At 40.5% G+C, this 18,655-nt stretch overlaps 1 protein-coding gene across 7 annotated transcripts in view; it reads left to right on the top strand.

Moving 5' to 3' along the window:
- robo2 (roundabout, axon guidance receptor, homolog 2 (Drosophila)) overlaps positions 1-18,655 on the top strand; it is a 395,718-nt gene that overhangs the window by 153,606 nt on the left and 223,457 nt on the right. Inside the window, exon 1 of one of the 7 annotated variants that reach the window (XM_044118460.1) lies at positions 12,076-12,811. The exons of the other annotated variants lie outside the window; for them this stretch is intronic. Within the exon in view, the coding sequence (XP_043974395.1) occupies positions 12,757-12,811 (55 nt within the window). The 5' untranslated portion in view covers positions 12,076-12,756. Of the gene's footprint in view, positions 1-12,075; positions 12,812-18,655 lie in introns of those variants that run through there. 7 annotated transcript variants of the gene reach the window in all.

The following is an 18,655-nucleotide window of genomic DNA, read 5'->3' as shown; positions in this document are numbered from 1 at the left end:
TGTGGGTGTGTTCTCGTTCAACAGGTTAGAAAGGTATTGAGCGTTTGATTAATAGTCTCAGAAGTGAGTAGAATTTTGTACTCCATACTAAATGTATTCATCTGCCAATGAAACTGCTGAAGAACAGGCGGGATATGATTAATAGGGGGGAGTTGTACAGATGATACATACTGCAGAGTTTTGAACCAACAGCTTATGGATGCTTTTGTTTGGGAGAGCAGAGAAAAGGGAAAAGCAGTGGAGCTGTACAATATATCAAACTGCAATCTTGCAATATCAGCATTTGTGATATTAAAACGGCGTAGGACTGCTTGGATGCAATATTTAGTAGGATATTATATTTCATATGTAAGGCCTTTACCTTCTAAATGTTTACAATGTATTTAGCCCATTGGATGGACCCTAATGGCTAAGATGGTCTTGAGTAGCACAGAGGCTAAAGCTTATGGCGATGACTGTAGTTAGGGTGTAAAGGTAAAGAAAGAAAATTGTTCTGGAAACATGGGGTCAATGCAGTCAATGGTAATAACGCAAATTTTATATTCTATGGATAATGTGCTGCATAACATTTCAGCAGCTGGCACTCGGAGTGATGAGGGCACGAATCAGAAAATAAGTTTTCCTTGGTAGGATGCATGAGTCAGATCAACTGTTGTGGATATGAAATATACTGAGCATATTATTCATGAGGTATATCAGATGTGATAGGTCAAGAGTGTGTTTGTAACACAAATAGTGGTTTGTCTTCCAATGAGGGAGCTGTGTGAACAGAGAAGGAGAAACAGGCCAAAATGGATCAATATCAGAAGTTGTAACAGATTACCTTCAGTCATTTAAGCTGTTTATGCTGGTTTGTGCTCAAGGATAGAATGGCTATTGTCAACAATACATGCTAGGACAGTATAGCTTTTTTTGTTCAAACACTAAAAGGGTACACTGTCCTAAAGAGGCTGTTTGGTTCTGTGTCTGAAAATGTTGTATTCCAATTAAAGATACACAAAACATCGAAAGCACAAATTAAGCTATTGGTACATTTGACACACATGGCAGCCATTTTGGATTTTGAGGTTGGATTGGTAAGAAACATTACCTGCCCATTGGAATTTCAACTTCAGGATATTATTCTGGTTTATTTACATCATTTTGATACTGGAAATTTCAACTACTGAGAAACACCAGGATGAACAAAGTCCTTCAAGCTAACGTCCTCATTGTGATTCTTTCTGAAACAACTTTAATTTATCACCATTTAATTTCATCCTATAAAAAACACAATAAATCAAAAAAAGTTTGACTATTGTCTTTATATTGTTACTTCCTGTTGAAAGTCAGGTGTTTCTTGAGGTGGTGATGATTACAAAATGTCTGAGAACCATTTGTATTTATCCAAAGAACTAAAAAAGTTCAGGATGTTAGACTTGAGGACAGTGCAGATAGGAAACTTGGCCCCTCTTAAGAACCAAGAAACCTGGCTGTTTTTTGTTTTTTTTTAGTTGTTTTTTTTTTTTTAAGTTATTTTCAGCGAACAAGTGATGTGCACAGCCTGAATAAATCCATTTATTTTAGTTACTCGTGTGTTTATGAGACCAGCTGTGCCTATTCCAGAATCCCCTGCAGGGTGATGAAAACAAACAAACAACTTCTCATTTTAACAGAGACAGATGTTTGGAAGATCGACTCGGCGGGATTTTCCTCACGGCATCTTATCAGTTTCGTGTTCCGGTCAGCAGTGCAAAGCAAAAGCGATTTCCAATCAGACGAAACTTTTCAAGCTTTGCTAATGATGCCCGTGGTTTCGTGGTTCTGCGGAGGAGGCACAGCGAGAAAGGAGGGCAACGTCCTAACACAAGCAAGCTTAGAGAGATACTTATAAAGTCTTGTTCTTCCATCCTCCCTACCCCCTGCTCGTTCTCTCCCTTCCCTTCTAACTTGTCAAGTATTCACCTCTTACTCATTAGCAGCTGTTGCCCATCGCTCAACAAACCAAGCTGTTTACCCCTCGCTGTCACGGCCGCGTCCAGCGCCTGGTTATCAGGTCCCGTCCTCGACGGGGAACGACACTCTTGATGAGTTTCCAAAGACGCAGATTAAAGCGGCTATGCTCAGGAAGGATGGAAGTAGGGCAGCTAATTAGCGGCGCCTCTCAGGCCCGGGCGAGTTGGCTGTTTTTCACCTTGACAGGGAAATTCCACAAATGATGGGAATGTGATTGAGGAGCCGGATCTGGGATTTTTAATGAGAGTGGGAGGAAAAGACGAGTCGACTTAAAGTAGGAAAAGTGGAAGGAGGAGGTGGACGGCCCAGAGAAGGTTACTCTTGAACTCTTGTGCCTGAACATTGAGTGGAGTTTGCAGATTCTGTTTTGACGTGTGCACTTTCTGAAAAAAGGCTTATCTGGGTTGAAACGCAGGTGTTGTCTCTCAAGGAGAGGATGTAATGCAGGACTTACATACATATGTGTAGTAAGCGGTACTTTAAAGTGAACTAATGTATTCATTAAGTCCTGATGCTTGCGTTGAACTTTTGGCTAGTTGACTTTACCACGTCTAGATGCTTAAACACATTCTGTTGATGAGATGTTATTGGCTGATCTGCTGTTTCTGTAAGAGAGTTGTACCTAATAAAATGTACTGAGACTTCAAACATTTATTTTCATAAATATTTGTGTAGTAATGTCTTCAAATATTGTTTAAGTTGAATCTTAAGTAGAGTGTTGGAAGCTTGTATCCGGTTAGAGTTTCAATTATTTGTTTTCTTCTTTTGCCTTGTTGGATTGTTTAATAGACATACCGTACTTCAAACATTACTTATGGAAGATGTTACTGTCTTTTAGGTTGATACATGTTCAGTTCAAGTTTATTTGCATCGTGCATTGGAGCAACAAGGCAGGTCAAAGTGCTGTACACCATCAAAGCATGATACGGTCACCAATTATGAAATAACCAATTAGCTTTACATTTTGTCAAATGATCAACAAAAACATCAAGCAAATACACATCAAATATAATGATGAATGTTCCACTTACTACTAATCAAAGGCAGCTATAAACCAGAGGGGTTTTAGTCTTGACTGAAAGGCAGACGGTGTTTCAGCTGTTTGTCAGTTTTCTGGAAGTTTGTTCCAGATTTGTGGCACATAGAAGCTGAATGCTGCTTCTCCATGTTTGGTTCTGGTTCTGGGGATGCAGAGCAGAACCAGAAGACCTAATATATCTGGAAGTTTGATATAACAATAGCATGTACTTAATGTATTAAATAATTAATTATAATAATTAATAAATAAAACATTAACCCACATTAACCCACCTTAAATTGATTTTTTTTCTTCCTTTGGGACAGATACTCTTGCCGTTGTTGAACATAATATCCAACAGTTTTTGGTTACTTGTCAAGGTTCCTTTTTAGGCATTGGATACATTAATACATTTCTCATTACATCACAAATATTGGAGGTGTTTCAGAAGGTGTTTCAAAAAATATACAGAAACACTTAGGAAGGTGAATATGAGGTTTGTACACAAAAACAAATAATTCAGCATAGAAAAAAAACGAAGTTCTATTTTAAAAAGATTGGTTGTTATTATAAAATGTGTCGTTTATTTTGCTGAATCAACACAACTGTGTCAACAGCACCCTTTAGGGGACTTGGAATTCAGACTGTTAGTCAACAAATCTGGCATAGTTTTCCTCCAAACAGGATACTGGAGAGTGTGAAGAAAAAAGAAAAAGCTAGATCCTAAGAGATTCATCATCCTTCGTCTGATCCATCTGTTGTTTGTCAAAGCCTCGTCAGAAATGGCCTCTGCAGAACAAGAATTGTCAGGAAGCCTTTCGGAAATGTCAGATTATACACAAAACCACAATAGTTCTAATGTCTGTTGGACCGATAAATACATATTTTATATTTTTGGTTCAAATTGTCATCAAAATACTTGAAGGTAAAGCCACACCAGGGAGTATCTATTATGGTTGAGTGTGATATTTCAACATCTAGTATTTTGAAGAAATAGATATTAAATATGCACCAGATTTCGATAAACTATGCCACAACATCAGGAAAGTGTCTGGTTGGCAACAAATCCATTTTTAAGCATTCGATGATGTCCCAAACTCAATCACGTTCAATCAATTCTATCAAAGGTGGCAGCCATCTTGGTGAACTTTCTGCTCTTCCTTCCAGTTTCAAAATGAAAATGAGGGTTGCCTACAGAGACAGTATTGTACTTCATTCAGCTTGATTCTCATGTGATGCGAGGCAAAACATGAAGCAACAGGCACACACTTGCTTCAGAAAGCTGCAGTCGCCCCACAGTAAGGTTCAGTTTTGCAACATTTGATAGTGAGCCCCCAGCTCCCTTTCCTGTGCCTTTCCAGTGGATACAGAGACAGAACAGACGATGCATTACTGATGTGGTTTTATGTCCTGCTGATAGAAGCCTCTCTCCTCGCCCAGCTCAGGTGTCAGATCCTCTGAGCTCCTTCCCCTCTGTCTCGTCTCATCCTGACTCATTTCACTGGGAGTATCAGACTGTGTGGAGTTGGACGTGTTCCGTTCAATGTTATACGGCCCTGACTAAATGCAGTTCTGCTGTTTTATGTTAAAATTTTATATTACAATCAAGTAGCTATGTTACCTATAGTTGTTATAAAAATGCTGTCTATATCAAATTTGACTTGAAACACCTAGAAATTGGGCCTCTGTCTCTTTAAAAACTGGTGCTCTTTGTGACGCTCCACCTTCAGGAAGTCATCACAGTATGCCTCCTCTATTAACCTTTTAACAACGTTTTTACCAATGTTGAACTAAGTAGCTCCTATAATGAGCTCAAGAGTTACACCAGGTGTTTGCTAATTGCTGCTGGCTAGTCTGAAGGAGCTGAGTGAGGGAGTGGTAGGGGAGGGGTGCACTGTGCGCCGGAATATTAGAGCATTTTTTAAACACAAATGAAAGAATCAAGGCAATGTGCCGGCTATGTTTTTGATCACGGAATAACATTGTAGCATGTTGTAAAACTCAAAAAAGTCAAATTTACATAATATTGTCCCCTTAAAAAAAAAAAGGGAGGTGCAGAGAGTTACCATAAACGTCTTGCTGGTTTTTATTGAATCATGAGAAACCCCCTGAAAAGACTCCAGTAAAGCAACAGAACCTTCAGCGAGGGTAAATATGCGCTTGCAGAGGTTTTACCAAGTCTTTCCTCTATTACATTTTATAACCGAATGGGTCTCGTTCACTGCTGAGGCGAGTGCTTTGCGTTGTCGGAGCTATACATCACATTGAAAGCTTTGTCAGTTTTTTCAGCATAATGTGATGCCGGGTTATGTGTATTAAAGAGCTGAAGGGAAGGGAGGAGAGAGAGAGAGATATCCTATAGATCTCTGCACTGTTTGTCATGCTGGAATTTATCTGTAAAAGTTGCTAAAGAAGAAAGCAATATTTCAGGGAACGTCAGCGGGCACGCAGTAATGTTTTTAAGAGTTATGAGGGCGCCGCTGCGGTGTGCACGCGCGCGCGCTCCTGTTTCTGTCACTGTATTGTTTGGAAATGTGTCATTGCGCGCGGCTGTTATTGCCGAGGCTGGGCGCGGAGCAGAGCACAGCTTAATATCTGTGTTTGACATAGAGGCCCATTAATAAGGGCCTGATCCGGGCCCGGTGACAGGACTGCTGACAGAGGAGGATCATGGGGAAGAATCATGCCCTGCTGAGGGAGCCTGGGCTGCAGGTAGACCCATTCCGCCTTCCCCAGGTGTCATTACTGATGCTGGGGAGGAAGCAGAAGAGAGGAGGGGCGAGACGCTGACATCTACATTAATCACCCCCGCCGCACATCACACACTACCTCCTCCCACCTCCAGCTCCTAATCATCCCCACGCCGGGACCCAAACTCAGGAAAGGGGATATTCAGCCTTGAAAGATATCCAGCTAAGAGCTCCCTAAATACCACTCTGATCTGATCATGAGTGATGTTGGTACCGGAACCTCTGACCCACCACACAATTAAAAACACTTTTCTCCTTCTCCCTCAAGATGCATGCGAGAGAGGCCGTTCTGCTGAGACTACGTGTTTTGGAGCTGCCTGTCTTGTGATTCATAGTTTGCATCTGAATTGCGCCGTGGTTACGTGCAATTAAGATGCTACAAATGCCTCCGCGGCAATGTGTCATGTGCAAAAACCCCCAGAGTGCACTGCTGCCGTTGTACACACTCCTGATTGTCTCAAAGATATCAGGCTCTCCACTCGGGGACGCCTTATTGATCCTTGGCTGGGTTTTTATCTACAGGAGGAGCAACGCTACTGCTAGTGTTCAGAGTCGCTCCATGAAGCTGAGCCAACATGTGTGTGAGTTCCCTGTAACAGAAGAAAACATATTACTTGAGTGAATTCACAGGGCTTTGTAGAATTATTGAACACATTTTTATCACAGACTTTGATGTTCAGCTCCAATGGTAATACTGTTGTCACTTTCACAAACCAAGAAGAAGAAGATGACAGGAAGTTATGATGCAGGAAGTTTAATGTTTTATTGAGCAAACAAATTTATCCACTTATTTTAGTTGCATTCTTTATTTCATAGAAACAACACAAGTGCAGAATTGTGTTTTTTCTGACATTAACGGAATATAAGCAGAGTTCAGAAACCTGGAATTGACACAAGCAAACCAATGAAGCTGGAGTTTAGTATTTTTGATCATGAATCTGTATCTGTCATATCGACATGTTTTACAGATAAAAATGAGCAGCGTTGGGCATCTGTATTCCGCGTCCTTTACTCTGACATATAGAAATCATTGCAACCTATATTTTGCATAAATATGAATGTTTGTAGTTCACAAAAGATGTTAATCCGTGTATATTTTAATCTCAGTATAAATTCATTTGTTCTGTGAAGCCCTCAAATGTTTTATTGTAGAACATTTAAAACATCACAAAGACCAAGAAACACAGCAGATGAGTCAGCGATAAAGTCATGGAGTTAAGTTTAATAGTTCTGGTCAGATCAAACAGGAACCTTCTAACCCACGGATGAGGCAGAAAAATATCATCCTGTGTTTAATTAGCAAGAACATAAACTAGTGCGAGTTCATGAGGGAAATGGATGGAGTTGTGTATTAGGCAACTGGCGTCATGGAAGTTTGGGGATGTGTGTCAAAAAAGGTAAGATGGTATCTGTACACTTACAAGGCACCGTGGGTCAGAACGGATGTGGGGACCCCAGAACAATGAGACGACTCGACCCCTGATCCATCAGTGAGCAGATGTTTGGAGATAAACCCGAGACCAAATAATTGAGTAATACTTTTTATTCTGTTAAAAAGACATACTTGGACAAGAATGAGACAGTAATTGTGGCATAATGTAATTAGGAGACAAGAAACGCTCCGTTCTAACAAAAGAAGTAGTAAAAACACTTTCCCTAAATGTGTTTAACCACTGCTTGGCCTCATCCTCTCCAAACCCACACACTCTCTTTACATTCCTCACAGTGACATCACCCTCATTTGTTTTTGAATACTCTGGTTTTCAAAAATGAAACAACAAATCAACACTTAAAACCCTGTGTGGCAGTAATATTATAAAAATACAGCCCTAATAAAAGATTTGTGATGTTTTTGCTCCCAGCAGTGGAATGAAGCATAAACTCATATGATGGTGGCCGTGAGTTATCATCGCCGTTGCTCAGCCCCTTCCATCTCATTTTTTATGTAACGTGTCGCGTCCTGAACAAACACAGCCCCCAGTTTAATTAAAATAAATCCACTTTGAGCTGATATTTAGAAACCCGGGGAATATTGCAGCCTCTGCTACAGATAAAGTGATTGAGAGAGGGGAATAAAAGGCTGGGCTTCAGGGAGAATTACACTCTACTTCCTTTTCCATCAATGAGGCTTCTATTGTTTATGTTTGAAGTGGGCTTTCCTTCTTTGTAAATGACCTGTCTCCGATTCCCCACTTTTTCCCCCCTCCGTTTTATTTGCCTTGAACCTTCAGCAACACTGACACAATAAATTTCTGCTCGGCTCTTTGTTTGCGTTCATGGCCGTGTGCATACGGTAGAATCTGGGACGGCGCGTAGACATTGAGAAGAAACGTTTGCATGTGGCTCAAACACATATTAAAATATGAAGACAAATCACTGTGTCTGGCCAGCTGACAGCAACAGCCTGCAGCGAGAGCCAGCAAGAGTCCTTGCCACAACGCTGCCGCTCCCAGAAAGGGCCTTTTTCAGGGCAAGCGTTGACATGCAGCTCAACAAACAAACATGAAAAAAAGCCATGAGCAGTCAAAGCTATTATTAAAGGTGATAGAAGTGTTTCCCTTTGCCAAAGCCATTTTGTCATGGTCTTAGTCTGCATACTTTGTAATGGGGAGAGCTGGGTTTTCAAAGATATCTTCAGAGGACATACTCTGGACTTTGTTGTGTGGATGTCTTTGATGTAAATCATAAAAGTAGAAATCCAAGTCTTTAGTTCACATTCCTGCAGGTTTTGAGGCTGTTTAGGTATAAAGCAAAGCTTTAGCAAGTCGGTACATAGAAAATATTCTTCAGCTATTATCCATAAAAAAATGAAGGGAAGGAAAATAGGACATTTGGGAAACATTTTGGTCCAAATGGTAATTTCTCTTCATACATTATTAATGTAAATTAGACTTAATTTCCAGGACCAGCTCAGGAACCTTTGCAGGGTCCCGAAGAGTGCATGGGCGTTTACCCAACCAGCCTATATGTGTTTTTTTGGACATGGAGAAGGACTTCTACCAGGTACTTTGGGGAGTCAAGTAGGGGGAGGGGGTTTGTCCGATGACCTTTTGATGTGGGGTGTTAGATCCCTGTACAACTGGGGATGTGTGTCAAAAAAAAGCTTCACTACAAAAACACTGAATCTCACCATGTTGGGCTAGTTTCTAGTCCAATTGTCTTGACTCCTTCGACTGAGGTCCGGGAAGGCGCTCATATCATCCCCCACAAGATGGTGCTTTTGGCAATTGCCCATGTTGCCCATTTTATAAACCACCACTGACCAAAAGAACGGAATTGCGGATGCAAGCTAAAATGAATATCTTCCGCAGGGTGTCTGATAATCTCAGTCAGGCGTGATGGACTCAGAGTAGAGTCACCGTTCCTCCACATTGAGAGGAGTCAGTTGAGGTGGTCCAGACATCTGGTTAGGATGCCCCCTGGATGACTCCCTAAGGAGGTGTTCCAGGCACGTCTCACTGAGAGGAGGCCCAGAAGAAGACTGAGGACACTTTGGAAGGACTATGTTTGTCAGCCTAGGAACACCTCAAGTTTCCCCCAGAGGAGTTGGCCCAAGTGGCTGGGGAGAGGAGAGTCTGCGCCTTCCTGCTTAGACTGCTACCCCCTTGAACATTCCCCGGAGAAGTGGATGATGATGGATGGAGTCTTAATCCATCCAGCTGGCAGATTTCAAGTGCTTTGAAAAATGGTTTTACTCCCCTAAACTTTGTTGCGCTGTTTTTCCAGTTTCAATAACAAACCTTAGTGCATCAGTTGGGGTTTGTATAAGACAGATTGACACAAAGTAGTGCATTATTCTCTGAAAAATAGCTCAACTTTAGGTGGAGTCCATCTTCCCATCAACTCTCCCGACCTTGTTTGAAAAGCTTCCCCACAGCATATTGCTGTCACCACCAATGGGTGAACCAGAGACACTTCTGCTTGCAGGACACTGACCCTGAAGGACTGGGGCAGTGTCACCTATGGTTTAGCATCATTGTTCTCCTGGAACACTAACCTCCACCAGAGTCTCAAATCTTTTGAAGCCTTAAAAAGTTTTCTTCTGTGATTGCTGTGTTGAGCTCCTTCCATCTTCCCAATGCCTTGGATCAGCTTTTCTGTTCCTTTTGAAGTAAAGCCTCTCCACAGCATGATGCTGGCATCATCATGTTTCTCAATAGGGATGGTCTATTCAAAGTAGGGTTATCAAAAATAATCAACCCTTAATAGAAACAATAAAAGAAAAATATATTCACAGATCTTCATTGGTGTCAAAATAATTTTTCTCTATTGACAACCTTCTTTCATGAGCTGCTGACTTGTGCAAAACAGTGAGCTGTGGCTGATAGTTTTAAATACTGGTGGTAAGGTGATTGAGTTCATCCAGAAAAAACAAAATATAACCCTCTTCAGCAAAGAAGGTAAACATAAAGTGTTTGAAGGTACTTTCCTTATCAGACAGGTGGCCAGCAAATCCCATTACGCTAGCTGTCCTAATGCTCAGACACTGATGCTTGAGAGCAACTTATAAAGCTCAGCAAAACTTCTGCATCTACAACAGCAAAGTGATAAACCTCCTGGATGATGTAAGCTAATGCTATCTCTACACTGCAAAAGTATAAAATCTTACCAAGTATTTTTGGTTTATTTTCTAGTACTAATATCTTCGTACACGTGAAATAAGACTTTAAGTACATTTTCTACTGAATATAAGAGCTTGTTTTAAGTCAGTAAGTTCTTAATATTGAGTGCTTCAATACTAGTTCCAATGGCATATTGGAACTATGTACTGTACATATTGTAACAACATTTTCCTCTTGTTGTCAAATATACTATTATTTATCAAGTAGACTGATTCTCCCATCAGAGCTGCTGATCTGTGCAGCTTCTCCTGAGTTAGGATACATCTTTGATTCATGTTTTTCTTCAGAAATGGTCTAACCACAATATAAACTTCATTATTAAAAAAACACTCTCCTAAAGTCGATTTATACTTTGGGATATAGATCTTGTTTCTGCTAAAATATTCATAAAGCCCTTGAATTAATATAATGAAGCCAGGTCGTTCAAATGAAGTTCACCCTGAAGCAGATTCCAAGCTTTGTGTTGGTCTGCTAAGTAAAATCTCAATTCAACACACTAAAGTTTGTGGTAAGTGACAAAATGTAAATAGGCCGGCATGAATACATCAGCAAAACACTCTATTTTACTCTGATATTCATCAGATCTGTATTTAGTGACTGAACATACAGCCTCCGTGCATTTCCACATGCCTCTTACATAAATAGCAAAGCTGTTTATTTTATCACTGTTGACTGTGCATATGTCGTCTCATTTTATGCCTCTTCGAGGGGCTGAACAGGAAAACACAGCCACTAGGAATTTTTCTAACACATACCAGTAGGGGGAGCTCACAACTCATAGCTCACACTCCAGGAAAGCCTTGCAAGGAATCATCATGTGAAGGGTTGCTGGGCAGTAGTTCACACCACACAACACAACCCCACCCTCCATCTTTAAATATCTTTAAATATCAACATATTGAGTCCGGATTTTTAAATTTTTTTTTTTACATGTTCAGTCTCAATGTTGGAATTCATCCCTGATCTAATGTTGGATTGCAGCGGTTTTAGTTTGTTCTCACCGTGTTTAACTGCATACTGCTAAGGCAAGAAAAAAAAAAAGGGGGGTGGGGGGGGGGCATTTTTGAGTTTATTGTTGGTATGCAGAGCCGCATCAGCTCTCCTCATCTTGCAGGGGGTTCGGTCAATCAAGCCATTGATTTCTGACAAAGATCATATTTACAATTCTGCATCAGCATCTGAAGACATTAACCCCTCACATGTTAAGCAGCCTCGATTCCTCAATAAATTTAGTTTTGAGTCCATTGATTGAGAATTTAACACATTCTCACAGAAGAAATTAGATTTTAATATTCTGAATGATTCCCCCAATTAAGGTACATTTTACCTGTTGACAATAGAGTGAATGTTGAACCTCCAGCACTCTAATGGCATGCTGCTTTTTTTCCTCTCGTCTCAGAGCTTGCTTTAGAAGGTAAATAATTCCTTATATGCGTGACCTACTATAAATGCTTTGCAAATATATTTAAAGGTTTGTCCTACCACTTAGCTCGTTGAATGGAAGTCTTTTACTCGTGCCACAGTAGGGAAGTTTCCTGTAAACCGCAGCAAAGTGATTGTCCAGTAGAAACACTGGTAAAAAATAGTAATGATAATAGTAATTATTAATAATATTTTGTATTCCACGCTGCTTTGCTCTACCCCCGCCCTCTGGTACCGGTAGATGTTCGCTGGCCGCCCGCTCAGCCTCAGTGTGTTGGGATGTGGGAGACCATGCGCTCCTAGCGGCCGCGCTGTTCACACCAAAACGCTCAAAGAGAGCGTGAGAGACGGAGAGAGAGAGGAGGATGTTAAACTGTACTGTGACTGTACATTTATTGGGGCTATATTACCGGCTACGCACATGGGGCTTTTGAAAGCCGGTTTTCTTAAGAATAAAACAACTTTCTGGGGGGCGCGCGTGAAAGTTGAACACGGGTTTCCTGGTTGTCCTCGAGCGCAGACATCCTCGCTGAAGATTTGAAAGGTGCCTGAGACGCCTCTCAAGAAAAGCGTAGATGTGCGTTTTTTGTTTTTGTTTTTATTTCTTCATTCTGGACTTTAATTTCTGCCCCGAAAGACTCTGAAAAGCTCCGGCTCGTTATACAGCAAAAATTGCGGATGAACTCACCGGACAAACTGGGATAATATTTCCTCAAAGAGCCGAGAGTTTGGAGGCTGGATGAGCAGCTCCGGGTGAACTACTATTAAATGGATCCTCTCTGTGTTTGGACACTGAAACTGGCTTTTGTCAGTGAGTAGGACAGTGTTGGGTGCTGTCCATCACTCCCAGAGCCGGTGGAGCGGACTTGAGCGCAGTCTTCACCTATTTTTGCCCCCGCAGTGAATTAGAGGATTTGCGCGACCGCTGTGGATTTTTTAATATGCAAGGATGGGTCCGCTAGCGTTCATCCTTGTTAGTGGATTACTGTACTTTCAAGCTGATGGTAAGTTCTTAACGTGTTATGTAAAACTTCGCCTTTAATAGATTTGGAAATATATTCAGCGCCAAGGAAGGCAACTTACTTAAATAGGCGAATTATTTTGACCGGGTTGGATTCCATAAGTTGCTAGATGTATTATTGTTTTGATGAATAATAACTGAACGTGAATGTTAATATCCTGGCAAGGCAAACCCCGATGAGTGGTTGTCATAATTTGTTGGGATTAAGCATCGTAATGCGTAAAAGTAACACGACCAGGCAGTTCAGTTCAACAGATAGCCTCTTACTGCAGGAGATGATTGCTGTTCTGTTGCTTGCAGTGATTTTTGACCTGCTATTTCAGAAATAAATGACCCTCCATGTCATACATTTTGAAGATGAATATGCATCCATAGATAAAATATAGATGTAGACAATTTTTCTTGAGTGTCTCCATTCAGTAAAATAATAAATTTTTAAATTTTTGATGAAATGTAACAAAACTGACAAGCTGCATCATTTAGGTCTATAAACACATCATGTACAACAGTAGGTGCTTTGATTGACTGCTTCTGTTTGCTAATATTCATATAAAGGTTAGGAATATGCTTTGATAGATATATATGGGGATAGTCTTATAATTCTTTTGGAGTTGTTGCTACATACAGCAAACAACCCATTTTGTTTCCTCTTTTTTTTTGTTAAAATTTTTAGAGGAAAAAAAAAACAAACAACTCATAATCAAAATTTAAATATTTAATTCAGATTTCTATTAACATCGAGAAATAATTTTTGGCCACAGTCAGTGGTGCCTTCATAAAAATACTTTTATGCACTCAGTTTTAGAGCAGACGTGCCTCAGTTTGAATAATTTGCAATGTTCTCATGAGAGTGGCTACATGTCTGATAAACATGTTGAGACCACTATGAAATAGTAAAAGTCATGCTTAGAAACCATTTTAGATATCCTAAATTGATAGTTAGCAATCCTAAACAGATTTAATCTAATCTTTTTGGGTTGCATATTGATTTTTGTTGCACATCCAGTTTTTAGATGCATTTCTTTGGGCCTTCTGCTGCTGAGACTTAGAACTCTGAGTGTTAAATTACAGCAGAAACAGGTTTGAACCAAAGATAAACATACACTGCCAAGAGTTATGTTCATATTTTAAAATTGTTTAATAATGATATGAAAAGCAAATGAGCTGTATGCTGATTAATTGCAGTAATTTCAATTCCCTGTTTTGAACAGCCAGACGGTCACCAAATGCAAAGTAAGCACCCTTACAGTAAGATTTTATGTGGTTTCTTGGGATTCAGTGGCCTACAAAAGAAGTAATTTAATGGGGGGGGGGGGGAGCATAGTTAATGTGGCGACTCACCACAGTCATTAAAGGTAGGCCAGTGCAAATGATGAAAATTGATATATATATATATATATACATATATAGACAAGTTTTATCATAGCTTGGTATATTGAGGCATATCATAGCCCATGTCTTGATTCCAACATGTTGGGTTTGCATTGTTCGTGCTGCTTAGCTTAGAGGAAAGGCTTAGAGTAAATGCAAGAAGCTGTAAGGTCCCATTTTGTTCCTTTCTGTCACCTGCCAGCCCCTGCTCTTGTTCTTCACAGCTGCAAGTTTTATCCCTGATCCTTTTTACTTCAGTGTTCATGCCTTCTGTGTTTTCCAGTCTCCTTTTCTTCTGTTTTCATTTTGCGTTGCATCTTTTCATCTCCTCGGCCAAACCCCACTGGTTGCTAGGCAAGGGCTGATGGCATTACATGCTCACCCAAAAGGGAGAAGGGTGCACCATTTCTCCAAAGCAGTGTATCTCCCCAATCATTCGCCTGTTGCCCTCCTTCCTACTCTGCTTTGCTCTCCACCCACATCTAAGTAAAACTCGCCCATCACCCAGCTTTTTAAGAGGTAATCTGATGGTCCTTGGAGAGAGGAGGAGCTTCTTCGGAGAGCCCACTTGGGCGTACAAAAAGGGGCTGGAGTTGAATTGACTCGGAGCCAAAGCCCAACAAAGCCAGGCCTACTAAATGGCGTCAGTAGCTGTTTAGTGTTCTGTGATTAATACTCCTTGTGTGGAGAAGAGAAAAGTTGATGGTGAGAGAGACTGAAAGGAGAAAAATAGCATTAGTCTTGAATGCTGTAGCTAGGGTGGCTATCTGGTAGAAAGTCATTGGGACTGTAAGCAGCTGCGTGTTATCCGTGCTGGATTATAGCATGCTTTTCAATGTGGACCCCCACTGCTGAGCCTCTGCTATTCATAGATCTCCCACATACTTGCGTCTGATGTAGGAGGTGGTGACATTACATTCATCTTGGGTGTTGAAAGATGGTACAACTTCAATCTGTCATGGAGAGAAGACCACTTGGGGACGGGCACATCGTGAGCGGCACCTGATCTGCAAGCACGGTTCTGGTCTGTCTAATGCTGAGTCAAGAAAAACTCAAACTGGAGTGGGAGTAGGAGAAAGGAGAAAGGGGAAGGCAGAAGGATGGAGGATAAGGATAATCAAATTTAAAAATTGAGAGAAGAGTTGTTTAACAGTACAGTATTAGGCTGTGAAATGGTAGCGATGATGCTTTATTGCGATAGGACATGGGAGACTAACAACGCTGTTGATGGTCATGATTAAATGGGAGGCTTAAAGCACTGCTCTATAATGGGAAGTAAACCTAGATTAAAGTAGTCTAGGTGAGTGATGAGGAAGGCTGAGGTCACTGTGTTAGAGCTGCTGTGATGCTTTGCCCCAAATGTGATTGTTCTGCCTGAGCTGGCAGCATTTAAGCAAAGCTATTGTAATTCTGGTTCATTTGTTGGAATGGGACTGCTATAATGACGAACCTTCATCTGAAATCTATGGGACGCTCCTATCTACTGTCTCCCCCTGTCTCATCACTGTCAGCCGAGTCGTTTTCCTCAGCCCCCATACATGCTACCACTGTTTGTTTTCTGATTATCATCAAAAATGAGCTATGAGATTGAGACTCTGTGGCAGTGATTATAACAAGAAGGGAGTTGAGGGGAATGAAGGAATAGGGAGAGGTGAGTGTGAACAAGTTCTTGTGTATTCAAATGATCAGTGTTGTTTGACTGGTGACAAGGGCTTGTCAACTCCTAAACAGGAAAGGCAGGCCGCTGTTGGGATCATGTTTCAAAAGCCGTCGCTTCATCGCTTTAGGCCACAAACAAAACAACTTTTGAGTTTAGCAGACTTCTGTTTGCTTAGATTTGCCTTCGGAAAGTTCTGGCACTACAGAAAGACTTCACCTATTTATTGTCGAAGGGAAGTATGACTCAAAACATGCTAGCTAATGGCTGTCAGTCCTAGATATGAATATGTCTAAGACTCCTAAACAACTCCTAAACAGCAGTCATTACATTTCATACAAAGTCCTATTGGGCTATTTCACTTTTTCTATATAGACTGCTTTTCATAATTCCAGCTCACAAACTCCACAATATTCTTAATCAAAATGAAGTCTAGGAACTTGCTGTTAGCATGAAACTTTGGTACAATAAGTGGTGTAAGCTATTAACATGAGATCCAATCACAAAGGCTCTGAGTTTGGCACCTGTTTCTATGTTTGATAATCTTATTTTGTAGCTTAAAAGGAAGCAGATATTTTCATATGCTCTGTGGTGCTAATAAAGGTTTGTAGTTAACTTACAACGCTCTGCTACATTAACACTAAACAAACCACACATTTTTAATAATGTATCTGACAGCGCTGTGGATATTTCATTAAGAAATGGTGATTGACAAGAAATATATTTTTGTTAACACTGTGATAAACTTGTGACTAGGTAACCATTAGCTGTTAAAGATGCTTACATTAGCATCTGATTCAGAGTCTTATTGAGAATATAAAAATATTAATTTTACAATTTGAAACTGGACTGCTTTCAGTCATTTGCCATTAACAATCTAAAATTCTTACACTGATCAGATACATTAAGGCATAGTTTAAGATTTCTGAAGCACTTATTTTGTTTTTACTTAGATAAAATAATAAAATAAACATTGTCAATGCTTTGTTGGATTTTGAGCCAAAAACAATGTTGTTTTCCCAGAAATAGTTTTGAAATCTCATTCTCACAAACCTGAAATTGTGCATCGTCCCGTCTCCTGAGACTGGTATATTGTTGCTCCCGTAGACCTCACAGATCATTCACTTTATCCCTTCACAGACCTCATGCGCATAAGAAAATGTCAGCCACAGACAATGCACTTGGTTGGTTTTTCTGTATGCCAGCAGAATGCATCGAAGGTAATACCGCTAATTTATTGAGCCTCACTCATGCATAGCAGTGACATTTACAGAGCAGAAAGTTACATAATAACTAAATGCATTTGCCTAAAGAAAAGCCAGCGATTACTACTGAACCGAATACTGAAAATTGTGTTTACTGAAAATTGGTAGATGGCATGTTTTCTTGTATTACTTGTACAATCTCAATCTCAAACTTTTTTTTTTTTACCCATATCTTCTTTATGTGTTCGTATGCTGTCTTTGTGAGAGCCTCTATCAATGAGGGTGGAATTCAAACACTGAGGGATTTGTTGTACACCTGCGCTGGCTGTGTATAACACGAGTGTATGCGATGGCAGGGGTTCAGGGGTTGGGGGGAGGAGTAACATGATGAATTGAACGTGCTGACTGTGAAGTAAAGGTAGATTGTAAATGCCTTCACCTGCCTCACACACCTGAACTTCAAGAATACACACCTGTGGTTTTCCCCTTTGGGGCCCAGGGGGCATAGATATAATCCCCTTTCTGTTTCGTCAATGTCTTTGTTTCCAAAACAGCTGATTAAGGGCCAGGCCAACAGAAAATAGTCTTCTAATTACTGTTTTATAATCCCTTATGAGATGATGGTAAAAGAAGCTTGTGAGTACTCCAGTTGTTCAAACAGACTCTTGGTTGGTTGGATAACTCTGTTATCATGTGGATGTGAAGAGCAATCTTATCTATGCAAACTGAAGAGCAACAACAGGAAGTCAGATAAAAAAGGGATAACATGTTTGACCTATCTGTGTTTTTATGTTGCATGCTCCTCTGAAATGTTGTCTTGGGAAGCATCTGTTTACTGTGTGTCCAGTTGCCCTCAGTTTGCTCTGTTTGACTACCTCAAAGCTGCCTTTAGATAAGGTGGAAGAGATGTCAAGGTTGAATGACTCACAGAAGTACACGGCAGATAATACATGCTCACGGGTACCAGCCCACACACATGTCCCCCGTCCCTACAGGCAGACATGAAGAGGTTTATTTAGCTGCCCTACTCAAATAAGTGAAAATACTCTACTTGCTTTTCCTCTTTGTCTTTTCTGTCAATAACATCTGACATTGTTTTTGCTGTCAAGAGGTTTTGTGACCATTTTACTTGAGCTCCTGTTCTCTCCAGTTTCTTGAATGAGGTGAAGGCCGGTGATAAAAATGCATTAGCTGTCTCTCGGAGCGAGATGTCTGAAGACGGACAGCTGGAGTGCGACAATTGAGAACACATCCATCAGACGCAGCAATGGCCCAAATGCAGCTGCAACAAAGCAGTTTGGAGTAGTCTGACCACTGAATAAGTATTTTGTTCTGCCACCTCAGACCCATGTGTAGTGCTGCAGCTTTAGTACTTAAGATAGAGCAGCATCTTTTATCTGTGCTTGTAGGTGGTGGTTGGTAGACTGCTTCAGCGATGTTGTTGGTTTTGGTTCATATTACAACAATATTTTATGTTTTTCATTGGATTTTTGATTGAATACTTCTAGGTTTAGAGGTTATCTAGGGATCCAGACTGTCCAACTAAACTGATACACCAGACATCAAAAACTTTAGAATGTCTTCAGACCTGATA

Source organism: Gambusia affinis, linkage group LG06 (genome assembly GCF_019740435.1).
Source record: "Gambusia affinis linkage group LG06, SWU_Gaff_1.0, whole genome shotgun sequence".
Classification (NCBI taxonomy): Eukaryota; Metazoa; Chordata; class Actinopteri; order Cyprinodontiformes; family Poeciliidae; genus Gambusia; species Gambusia affinis.
This window is presented reverse-complemented; position numbering and strand designations above follow the sequence as displayed.